This window comes from Misgurnus anguillicaudatus, chromosome 17, assembly GCF_027580225.2.
Source record: "Misgurnus anguillicaudatus chromosome 17, ASM2758022v2, whole genome shotgun sequence".
NCBI lineage: Eukaryota > Metazoa > Chordata > Actinopteri > Cypriniformes > Cobitidae > Misgurnus > Misgurnus anguillicaudatus.
Window position 1 is genome coordinate 19,572,111 of NC_073353.2, and position 12,773 is coordinate 19,584,883.

Genomic DNA, 12,773 nt, shown 5'->3' on the forward strand with positions numbered 1-12,773 from the left:
CTCCACAGTCACCAGAGCTCAACTCAATGGAGCATCTTTGGGATGTGGTGGAACGGGAGCTTCATTCCCTGGATGTGCAGCCGACAAATCTGCAGCAACTGCGTGATGTTATCATGTGAATATGGACCAAAATCTCTGAGGAATATTTCCAGTACCTTGTTGAATCTGTGCCACGAAGGATTAAGGCAGTTCTGAAGGCAAAAGGGTGTCCAACCCAGTACTAGTAAGGTGTACCTAATAAAGTGGCCGGTGAGTGTATATGAAACATTTAAAGAGTGATAAATGAACAAGCTGCGTTGTATTTTGGATTGTGCAACTGTATTGCATAGGCAAAATTAATGTTTATATTCTATTTATATTTGTTTGACAACATTATATTAGGCAATACATTTTTTTTATTTCGTTAAAATCGGAGATGTTTTAAAAAGGGTAGGCATTATAAGCAAGGGCTTCCTGTTTCAGACTGATGAAAATATGTTGTTGTTTGATAGCTCAACTGTGTTGTTAGCTTAACTGTGTAGTCTGTTTGAAATAAATCAAATTAAATCAAATATAAAGACGAGCTCCGCCCTTTCACCTGACTATTTGATATAAACGAATAGATAGAAAATGTCCTGATAGCTGTACACTACTAGCAATTTTGTCGAGGGGCGGGACTTGTCAGAATGTTGGTTGGGAAAGATAGGCTGCGTCCTCCGAAGGCCGTCCCAGTTCGGAGCCTCATTCAGATGTGGCCTCCAAATGCGTCCTTCGTTTTCCCTGACAGCCTAGCTTGGCTATCCCAAGATTCAATGCGCGCTTGAATACGACGATGGCATTTTAAAATAAACATTCATAGCTGTAGTTTAATAAAAAAGAGTTAAATGTTGCTGTGGCGTTCTACTTTTCTATATTACTATTTTATATACTGTTGACTTTAATCTGTAGTAGTTAAATCATCATATTCTCTAAAATATAATGAAAAAAATATTTGTCTCTATATTTATTTTTTAAAGTCTAAACGTCTCTGCTGTTGTGTTCGCTGTGTCCCGCTGACAAGCGCGGTGGGTGGGAGCAGCAGGTGACGCAAATCCCTATGCTAGACCATAGATATTCACCATAATACAGGCCTTTATTATGAATATCTATTGGACCGTCTCATTTAAGTTCGTTTCGTCGACACCCGAGGCTGCATCCTTCGAAGTCCTGCGAATTGGGATGCACCCAATGGCTCTGGGAAAAAAACTGAAGCGTTTCTTCGTCTGTGGGCGGAGTTTAAAGTGAGAGACAGACTCGGCAGACACTCGAGTACTAAACTTCCACGCTGAAAACAACAGGAGGATGGATTCTTGACGCAGAACAGACGGATATCAAAGTTTTTGAATGCCTGCTGGTGATTTAAAAGTCATCATGGATGAGATGCAGTTTGAACTTTTGCCACAGACAAGCTGAATACTACAGTAACAATAACTTCGCTGGTGGATTATTGTTCAGAGTTGCAGTTCAAGCTTCGGATTTCCCTCAGATGTTTGCCGATGCCGTGCAAATTAACTTCAGTATTGCATGTGCCGCTGTGATGTGGGTAGGATGGACAAAGAGAAGATTTCAACAATTCGCGATCTAAAAAGCAAGGGCTCCTATTTATAACACATGCTATTTGTTTTTGTTTTTCTATATTTGGACAACAACCCTCCTTTAAGTTGAGCGGGTTTATGGTTTTTGCAAGGAAATATGTGGAAACTTTGCCGCTTTTCACGTCACCCAGCCTTTCTAGCTTGCATAGTATTGGAAATATTAATTTACAGCGTTAAAGGTAAGTTAAGTATACACGTCATACTTTTTTCTAGGTGCAGTGACATTTGTATTTACCACTTAAACTACATGTTCTTATTTCGTTTAAAATGGCAACAAATAAACAGATCTCGCTTTTAGCTGAATTTGGTGCTTTATTTCTTGTCTTACTTTGTTTTGTTCTCTCAACAATGAAGTGTATATGTTCCATACTTTATTTGTTAATCACTTTGGATTAATTTATGTGATACTCGAAAATAATCTGCAGTGGATGTTTTCTTTGTTTTAGGTCTTAATGTTTGTATGAGCGGTAGTGCCACATCTTGTGAAGAGTGTCTTCTCATTCACCCGAGCTGCGCCTGGTGCGCGCAAGAGGTACGTGTGCACGCGCAAGAAATGCGACTGACACTCGTTGTTTGGTTTTAGTTGTCTTTAAAATCGTACTGAGCTATGAACTTGACCAGCACAATGTTGGACATCATATGTGTGTAGGCAGCCCATTAACCCTCTTTCTAAGTTTAGAACAATTTAAAGGTCCAGTGCTAGACTGTTGACAGATTGCTAAGAGCTAAAAGCTTTTGCTCATTTTTTGTCTTTTGTCCATATTCAGGACTTTGGACAAGCAAGAACACTCACCTCACGATGCGACTTTAGCCAGAACTTACTCAAAAGAGGGTGTGATGCCCCTTTTATAGAGAATCCGAGGAGTAGCAGCTCTCTCCTGATGAGCAAACCCCTGAGCTCCAAAGGGTCTGGTTCAACCCAGTATGATGTCATCCAGATATATCCACAGAAGATCTCTCTCACCTTAAGACCTGGTATGCATTCGCTATAGAGGATTTTGAATGTAAAGGATGCCTGTGTTAAGACTAGATCAGCTGGGGCCCAATAGAGGCCTCAGGATGACTTACAATAACTAACAAATAAGCTTATAAAGGTTGAAAGGTACTAGAAATGTTGCAAAGGTTGTAGATAGATTATTTAAAGCAAAAAACGTATAAAAATATATTAGCAGACACCTTGAATTAAACATCTCACTGTTCCATAATAATGCTGCTTGATCTATACTTTCTACAGGTGACCAGACCTCATTTGTGGTACAAGTTCGTCCTGTGGAGGACTACCCTGTTGATTTGTACTATCTGATGGACCTCTCACTCTCCATGAAGGATGATCTGGACACAATTCGCAACCTGGGCACCAAACTGGCAGAGGAGATGAGCAAACTCACAAGTAATTTCCGTCTTGGGTTTGGATCCTTTGTGGACAAGAACATTTCACCCTTCTCCTACACAGCTCCAAAGTACCAAGACAACCCTTGCAATGGGTAAGAGAGACATCAACACCTAAGTGTTGGTTCACATGTATCTGTGATAGGATCTAAGGGGGCGGTTTACCAGACAGGGCTTATCCTAGTCCCAGACTAAAATGCAAGTTTAAACTGCCTTAATTTAAAAACATCTTGCATCGACATATCTTAACATATATCAGTTGCATTGTATTGTCTCAAGTACACACACCAGTATTGTTTTTGTAAGGTATGTTTGTAAAATGTCCGAATGTAACTAAGGCCTAGTCCTGGATTCATTTAAACCCTGTCTGGGAAACTGCCCCTAAATGTTTGGGACGTGCTTTTCTAATGGCTAAACACAAATGCACTTTTGTCTTTTAATGCCCTTTAATGTGCAATGGAAAGAATTGATTTGAAAGAGCAGCTTTTGTTCGGTGTGGTCAATCTGGAACAGTGTTAGCTCAGACTAAAAGGTAAAAATCTAATTTACATTAGATACATTTATACATTTAGCTTTTATAATCAGAAAGCTTTGTTATCCCTGATGGTTATTTTTTTCTGTGAAATAGTGGTATTCTGAAAGTGTGATTTAACAGATTGATGTTGCAAAGCCAGTATAGCACATTTGACCCAGAGAGGTTATTACCCTAAAAAGTAAAAAAAGTGTTTCTGCTATACTAGATCAGGTGCCCTGACAAAGTAATGTCCTATTACTGCATACTTATTCTTATATTTCTTCTATTATTAAAGATACAAGTTTTTCCCAAACTGTGTCCCCACGTTTGGCTTCCGTCACTTCCTGTCTCTTACGAACAAAGTTGATCGTTTCAACGAAGAAGTCCAGAAGCAGATGGTGTCACGAAACAGGGATGCTCCAGAGGGAGGTTTTGATGCCATTCTGCAAGCCGCTGTGTGTAAGGTAAGATGCCACTTTATCAATGAGCATCTTTGACTCCATAAACTTTCTTACTAGATTTTAAAAGAGGAAATATTGTACCATGTAATATTAGACATTCAAACGGATATTACATAATCCTTTTTCAGAAGAAATAGAGGTGGCTGGGTTCTAATGTGATTCAAAAACGTTGTATGACATCATGGACTGTAAAAATATTAGCTTGGACATAAATAGCAGGATCACAGGATGTTTGAGCGAGACTAGTTTGACTCGATAATAGAGAGGAGCCATTTGTCCGTTTATCCATTATATATTCATTGCTTTTGTTTCTGTGCTAGTTTGTGTTGTAGTTGTCTTAGTGGAATTAGTAAGAGCTTGCATGCCACACTTGTGTTTTTGGTTTTTTATTGTCTGAATGATACTAGTAGTGATGCTCCGATCAATGCCGATCTCCACTAAAAATATGTGGCCGATCACTATTCTGAATCGGACAGCCGATCTTATTCACAGCTATTTCATGTACTACGGTTTTTAATCAGTAAGTCCTTATCAATCTAAAATTACTGTTAGTTTGAGTCGATTATAACATGCATTTAAAAAAGCAACACTGATCAAACATAATTATTAAACATATTCTTTATTATCATGAAAATACCTGAAAAAGTTTGAAGAACAGCAATATAAATATATCCTTAAGCCATTTCCTGGAGCTGTGTGTCATCATAGCTGCATGTGTATTGTTCTTCATCAACAGTGCATTTTGAGTTTCTGCACGAGATCGCCCCCTAGCTTTTGGATGTAGTGGCATTTCGCCGTAATTCATTGAGAAGCATAGCAAGCATTATCGGCCGATTGATCGGAGCATCCCTAGATACTAGGGTGGGTTTCTGGACAGGGCTTATTCTAGTCCCAGACTAAAATGCACTTTTGAGCTGCCTTAACATACAGTTGAAAGAAAAAGTATGTGAACCCTTTGGGCTTACTTGGATTTCTTCATAAATTGGTCATAAAATGTGTTCTGATCTTCATCAAAGTCACAACAATAGAGAAACACAGTCTGCTTAAACTAATATCGCACAAACATTATATGTTTTCATGTTTTATTGAACACTACATGTAAACATTCATAGTGCAGGGTGGGAAAAGTATGTGAACCTTTGGGTTTAATAACTGGTTGACCCTGCTTTGGCAGCAATAACCTCTACCAAACGTTTCCTATAGTTGGAGATCAGACCTGCACAACGGTCAGGAGAAATTTTGGACCATTCCTCTTTACAAAAGTGTTTCAGTTCAGCAATATTCTTGGGATGTCTGGTGTGAATCGCTCTCTTGAGGTCATGCCACAGCATCTCAATCGGGTTGAGGTCAGGACTCTGACTGGGCCACTCCAGAAGGCATATTTTCTTCTGTTGAAGCCATTCTGTTGTTGATTTACTTCTATGCTTTGGGTCGTTGTCCTGTTGCATCGTCCGTCCTCTGTTAAGCTTCAGTTGGTGGACAGATGGTCTTAAGTTTTCCTGCAAAATGTCTTGATAAACTTTGGAATTCATTTTTCCATCGATGACAGTAATCCGTTCAGGGCCTGAGTCAGCAAAGCAGCCCCAAACCATGATGCCCCCTCCACCATATTTCACAGTTGGGATGAGGTTTTGATGTTGGTGTGCTGTGCCTTTTGTTCTCCACACATAGCGTTGTGTGTTCTTTCCAATCAACTCAATTTTGGTTTCATCTGTCCACAGAATGTTTTGCCAGTAGTGCTGTGGAACATCCCGGTGCTCTTTTGCAAACTTCAAACGTTTCAATGTTTTTTTGGACAGCAGTGGCTTCCTCCGTGGTGTCCTCCCATGAAGTCCATTCTTGTTTAATGTTTTCCTTATTGTAGATTTGTCAACAAAATTGTTAGCATCTGCCAGAGATTTCTGTAAGTCTTTAGCTGACACTCTAGGATTCTTCTTCGCCTCATTGAGCATTCTGTGCTGTGCTCTTGCAGTCATCTTTACAGGACAACCACGCCTAGGGAGTGTAGCAACAGTGCTGAACTTTCTCCATTTGTAGACAATCTGTCTTACTGTGGACACATGAACATCAAGGCTTTTAGATATACTTTTGTAGCCCTTTCCAGCTTTATGTAAGTCAACAATTCTTGATCGTAGGTCTTCTGAGAGCTCTTTTGTGCGAGGCATGGTTCACATCAGACAATGCTGCTTCAGAACAGCAAACTCAAAACTGGTGTGTGTGTTTTTTATTGGACAGGGCAGCTTTAATCAACACATCCAATCTCATCACATTGATTGGACCCCAGGTTGGCTGACTCCTGGCTCCAATTAGCTCTTGGAGAAGTCATTAGCCTAGGGTTTCGCGTGCTTTTCCACCCTGCACTGTGGATGTTTGCATGTTGTGTTCAGTGGGAGCATGAGGGCGTATAGTGTTTGTGCGGTATTGGTTTGGGCAGACTGTGTTTCTCTGTTGTTGTGACTTGGATGAAGATCAGAGCACATTTTGTGACCAATTTGTGAGGAGGTCCGGGTGAGACCGAGGGGTTCACATACTTTTTCTTTCAACTGTATTGTTTTGTCTCAAGATGAAACCAAAAAGATTCAAATGAATAACAATTACAGCAATCTATAGATTCATATTTATAATCATAACATTGCACACCCATAAGACAAGGTGTAGGATGGTAAAGTGAAGAGTCTGGTCTTGTGTAAGGAGAAGATTGGCTGGAGGAAGGAGGCCTATCATCTCCTGGTGTTTGCCACAGATGATGTCCCACACTTGGCTTTGGATGGCAAGCTTGGTGGACTTGTACATCCTCATGATGGACTGTGTCACCTGAATGACAAGAATGAGTACAGCGCTTCAAACCAAATGGTAAGTAAATATATTTTATACTACAAAACTCCATGAAGTAAATGGCTCTGCACTAAACCAAAGTAATGTTACTCTAATTTTTGTGAAAAGGCCACATGTTAGTTGTATTTTCTATAGCTTTTGACAGGTTGAGCTCTGAATGCAGGGCTCCAGACTGCCACCAAATGGTGTCATTTTGCCACCAAAATTTGAGAGTGTGCCACTTAATTTTACATCAAGACGCACATGTTCGACCAGTAAATTTGACCTTCTTTTGTGATGTGACACTGAATTTAAAACTTTCTGCATCTATCATCAAATTATTTTTTAGTAATACAGTGTATTACTTAGTAGAAATGTGAATATTTGGTTAGCATGTTGATTTACGGTATGTGCCCCTAAATTTTCTGGTTGTGCCCCTAAAATATTCAGTTTAGGGACACTGTGCTCCTAGTGAATAAAGTTAGTCTGGAGCCCTGGAATTTGTTGGAAATGTACTAAATGTATGATTCAAACATAATGGTTGTCTAAAAAGGTTAGTTAAAGGCCAGCAAGTTATGTAGTGTGTGTGTGTGTGTGTGTGTGTGTGTGTGTGCATTAGCAGATAATTTGCTTTTATTGGGAGAGGTTTTGCATGCTCATTTTTCTTTTCTCTGTTAAACATATCTCTATAACTCTATTTAACTTTAAACTGGACTAAAGGGTTTTTGTAAGGTAAAGAACAGATGTAAGTTCAACATTCAGTTCAGTGCAGTTTGAGCTCCATCCAAAGCAATGGTGTTTTGAGAGAGACCGCTTAACCAGAAAGTAAACAAATGATGGTAGTGTGCAAACTGGGATCCAATGAAATCACTCTGCGAGCACAATTTTTAAATCCTGTGTTGATGTATTTCCTGTTGAAGCCTGAAGGTTGGCCTGGTCATTTCAAATGGATCATTGCTTTTTATATAAATAGCCAGTAGGCTTTAGTTACATCACAGTCATGAACTTAGTATAGAGTTAAGAGGAGAGATAAGATAGAAATCTACAGAACATATGATTAAACTAAACTCCAAAAGACTTTACAGTATTTTTGCTTTGTTTTCCTGTGGAAAATACTACAGTTTTTATTTCATTTTCTTTTTCATAATTGCTACCATTGCTTAAAATGGTCAAGTCATATCTGCACATCTCTGATTATTTATTTGAAAGCTTTAAAAAAATGTGCCATATGGATTTGTTTAGGCAGGTTAGCAACACAGAATAGTTTTAGCTGTACAGAAAGGAAATGGGTGGGTAGGACAACGGAAACGATGGAGGGGAATCAGAAGAGCAATGACTTCCTTTTACAAACTTCCTATAGAAAGATGGCTACAGTGAATGCATGATCATCTTCTTACTGACATAGACATTGATACTTTTTACAGGATTACCCTTCACTAGCTCTACTTGGAGAAAAACTGGCAGAAAACAACATTTTCCTCATCTTTGCGGTGACCAAAAGACACTATGTTCTTTACAAGGTATCGTACTTTACTCACAGTCCAGATCTAAATTGGGCTGTGTTTACTACTGTGCCTAATGGATAACTTAATTTTTGTTTTAAATTTAATTTGTGACAAATTATCTTTTTTACTGTTCTTTACAACTTTTTACCCATAGAACCTCACTGCATTGATTCCTGGGACTACAGTGGAAATTCTGGACTCCGACTCTAAAAATATTATTCAGCTAATTGTCAATGCATACAATGTAAGTTGTGACGTCTTTGTTTAATAGATGAAATATATGATTTTTGCATTCCCAACATTCTTTTCTTTAATGAACAGCAGCACTTCTTTGGTGTTTTTGACCAGACAATGCAGGTGTGTAGTATGCTTATCTCGGGTACAAGGTTAACAGCTGCTGTGATGTAAAGTCATAGTCCATTACAAATGTATGGCAGTGTGATCATACTCATTGAAGGGTCATGCAACTGTCACAAAAATACACCAAATATCCACACAAGCTTTCTTTATTGGAATGAATAAGATGCGACTTTTATGGCATGCACATTGCTTTTCTACTGCCCTTGACTACACTGATGATCAAATGCTTACGTAGACACCTAGAATAAGATGTGTTCTTTGTTTTGGACACACACACACACACACACACACACACACACACAGTAAGATGTAGTCTGGCTTTTGTAGCTAAGACCTGAGATTGTTTATTGCTGCATTGGATGACTTTCATCCAGGAAGTGTACTGGAATGTTGTTTTGGGGCTGAAGTTGTTTTTCAGCCGTACACGTGTGGGAGAAGCAAAGACCTTGTGTTTTTTCACTCGTGAATTTTCATGACATTTTAGTCTTTTAAAGAGCAAGATTTAAAAACAAAGATAAAACTAGAAAGATCTGTTGTACATTGGCCACAAGTTTTTGCAATGTCGGTAGGAAACAAGTTGGACATTTTTCTGTAGAGACTTTATTAAAAATGAAACAATTTTAAAACTGGAGGCCTGATTTTTTTTTTTGTGATTCAATTCTGTCACTGTTCATTTACAGCAAATAGTACACCCTGCTAGGTATTATTATTACTACGTCAAACACATTTTGTTTTCAGTGGTTGTTTACACATGCAATCCAAGAGTACAATAGATGTTTTGTGGTTATACCTTTAGTGCCACAGCATAACACAGACCCAATTTGTCTTACACTTTTAAAACAATGTTAGACAATCACCACTAATTTTTATGTTTGGTGTTTTTTGTCATCTCTGATTGTAGAACATTAGGTCAAAAGTTGAACTGAGCGTGTGGGATCATCCTGAAGATCTTAATCTGGCCTTCACTGCCACCTGTCAAGACGGCCAGCCCCTGACCGGCCTCCGCAAGTGTGCTGACCTCAAGATCGGTGACACTGTTAGTATAAAAAAAAATTTTTTAATCGTGCATGTGTTTTTTTACACACAAAAGTGCCAGACCACACCTAATCCTGTCTGTCTGCCTGTATTGTATGATGTCATCCAACCCGTTTGAAGCCTGCATGAGCTAGGATGTGTCTTTAAAGTGGACATATTATCGTAATTGTCATGTTGTTTAGATTATTTTGGTTTTTCATAAGCATTTTTTTCTAATCCACCCTCTTTCTGACCCTAAGAAATCATTCTGTTTTAGTACACGCTCATAGATTAGGAAGTTTTAAGTTCTGAAAGTTTTACGGTTTATGTACTTAATTTGATTCTTATCCTAAATGAGCAAAGCAATTTTGATCCCTCGTGATATGAATAAGGCATCTGATCATTATTTTAATAACTTTGCTTTGTGTCTTTGAAACCGAACTGCCAGATTTTCTTTCACTTTTCTTAAGGAAGTAAAAGAGAGTAATGGGGAACGGCAGCTATAGAAAGGAAAGAATGTCTGATGTTTATTTTAGGGCATGACTTGTTTGTCGTTCCAACTTAAGTTCATTTCTGGTGATTACATAAGAGGAATCATAACTTGGTTATATTAATACCAGAAGTTGCTGAATCTGTGCCAGAAAGACTCATAACAGATCTTTGCTCTGACGAAATTTAAACATGCAACCAAATGCAATACAGATTCATACAGCCTTAATGCACGAATTCTGGCTGTTGAGAATGTGTCTAATTGTTGAACCAGTAAAATCACTATTTTTCAGCAGATCCACAATACCACAGGCAAAAAAGCTCTGCTATATTGTTTAACACTGCCTGTTTAGAAGAAATGTAAAGATTTCACATATGTCTAATACAGTGGTTTTCCAACCTTTTTTCCTTCGGGGGCCCCCCTAAGTACATATATGACAATCTGAGCCCCCCCAACCCTTTACATATGTCTTTTTTATTTGATTTTGCCATGATGCTGACCAGCACATTAAGTAGGAGCGAGCAAAATTGAAATGATTATTTTACACACAAGAAATGTTTTATTATATTGGCATTGTAAGCTTGTGTTTTTTTTTTACTTTAGTAATAATTTTATTAAAACATTTTAAATTAGCATTTTATACAACTGCATTGAGCTCAAAGCATATTGGATCCCGCGCTCCCCCTGTGAACTCTGGTGCCCACTTAAGGGGGCCTAGACACCAGGTTGGGAACCACTGGTCTAATACATTCTTAATAGCCATTATAAAACTTCCCTACGCATACTTGGTATGTCAGCATGCAGTGACCCTCAAAGATTCATCCTGAGCTCTTCAGTCTCTGCTTCAACATTTTCTTTCTGCTTAATTAAATGTAGAGATGGATCATGGAGAGAGTAGAGGGGTAAAACTGAATAATCACAATAAATGGAGAAACACCATTTTTCTCTACCCAGACCTGGCTGTTCATTCACAAGGAAGTTTGTCAAACTGTGCCCAATTGCCAATCTTGCCTTTAGAAAGGGGGGCACACCCCAAGCAGAATCCCATGTGTCACTCAGTTCTCCAGCTAGCTCTCGCAGGAGTCGGGAGCTGAATTTCAATGGCCTCGCACAATAGTGCCGAGTTCTTTTGGGTGAGGAGCTGTGGAAAAACATGGGCCTTGGATACAGAGAGTTAGCCTGTATTGTAAAGTTAAGCTTGGATTCCTTTTACAGACGCGGGATTCAGCCCCTATGAGACTATTTAAATATCCCATACATAACAGATTGGTCTAATCCTACATCAGGTTGGCTAATGTCCCAGTTCTGCCCACAGTATGCAATGTGTAATGCCAATTTGTATTGTGGTTGGCGGAGTAATTTGAATTTCTTTGCTATTCACAGAGGACCTCACTAAGAACGAATCGTGGCTACTAATAGTGTTGATTATTTGCACGTAGTGTTTGGGTTCATTTAGCATTCGATTCACTAAAGGAGTTATGCAAATTAGCTTGAGGAGAATGCAGCACACTACCATGATCTGGCATACGTTGCTCCTTCATTGAATTGCTTATTTAAAACTTTGAAAGTGCACTTTACTACTCTTTCTGTTATGTCTGTTATATTCTTCAGTAATTCTGAGTTATCTGTACAAAAAAGTCAGAGGCAAAGTTATTTTTTATTGGGCTGTATAAGGATTCCTACTACTTTAATTTTGTCTGGCTTATGGTGGCTTTGCAATTACTCTGCATTACAAAACACTGTTTATGATTAGCATGCTGCAAATTCAGTATATAATTCAGTATATACTCCGCCCACAAAATACGTCATCTCTGTTTACAAACACGCAATAGGGTATATTATAAACTTTTTACTGCATGCTTAGCAGTGGCGACTGGTGCAAAAAAAAATTTGGGGGGCACAAACAAACTTAAAATCAAACTTTTACTGAAGTAATGCATTACTGTAAATAGCCATTTATCAGGTGATGAATATTCTACTGCTTCGCTAAAATGCTGAAAATGTTAAAGTTGAAGTCAACTGTTAAAGCATGAAATAAATGTACTACGAATCTGTGAATCGCTCTATCATGCAGACTTTGAAACCGCAAACAGGGAAAACAATAAATATCATGATGACTTGCATTCTGTCGCATCTTGCTAACATTAGCAAACTCTGTTTGCCATAAGTCCTGGAAAAGCACACAGTGTAAACTCGACCATGATCATTTCCTGCTGCTAAATCGGGTCCAAGCTCCTTAATCTTTTATTTATTCTTCAACTGAATGCCTTGTAAAGAATGACTTTGTAAGCATAAAAACAATACTGATTCGCTTACAACATAAGTGGGAGGGTTTGGGGCACACAGTCCTGCGCCCCAAGGCAGATCCGAAACCAGCCAATTATAGCTGACCTACATACACACTCATTCTGGGTGCTTAGAGACACAGTCAGACTATAGACATAAGCTCCACCCTCTGATATTTTACTTATTCATCTTTATTCAAGACGTATACTTCTTAAGAAACAAGTTACTTAGCTTTATGTCAAGACTCAAATCACAATCCCTGAATGCATGGTAAATATACAATGGTTTATTATTGATGCTTGATTTATTCTGTGCTATAAAATGTAC

The 12,773-nt window shown here is 38.6% G+C and overlaps 1 protein-coding gene across 2 annotated transcripts in view; it reads left to right on the forward strand.

Moving 5' to 3' along the window:
- The first annotated feature begins 1,043 nt into the window (after window positions 1-1,043).
- itgb5 (integrin, beta 5) overlaps window positions 1,044-12,773 on the forward strand; it is a 46,557-nt gene continuing 34,827 nt past the window's right edge. The window contains exons 1-10 of one of the 2 annotated variants that reach the window (XM_055214457.2): window positions 1,044-1,561; window positions 1,680-1,792; window positions 2,060-2,145; window positions 2,381-2,588; window positions 2,848-3,097; window positions 3,812-3,980; window positions 6,669-6,830; window positions 8,216-8,311; window positions 8,451-8,540; window positions 9,558-9,692. In XM_055214457.2, the coding sequence (XP_055070432.2) occupies window positions 1,711-1,792; window positions 2,060-2,145; window positions 2,381-2,588; window positions 2,848-3,097; window positions 3,812-3,980; window positions 6,669-6,830; window positions 8,216-8,311; window positions 8,451-8,540; window positions 9,558-9,692 (1,278 nt within the window). In that variant the 5' untranslated portion in view covers window positions 1,044-1,561; window positions 1,680-1,710. Of the gene's footprint in view, window positions 1,793-2,059; window positions 2,146-2,380; window positions 2,589-2,847; window positions 3,098-3,811; window positions 3,981-6,668; window positions 6,831-8,215; window positions 8,312-8,450; window positions 8,541-9,557; window positions 9,693-12,773 lie in introns of both variants that reach the window. The other variant, XM_073855128.1, reaches the window with a different exon arrangement.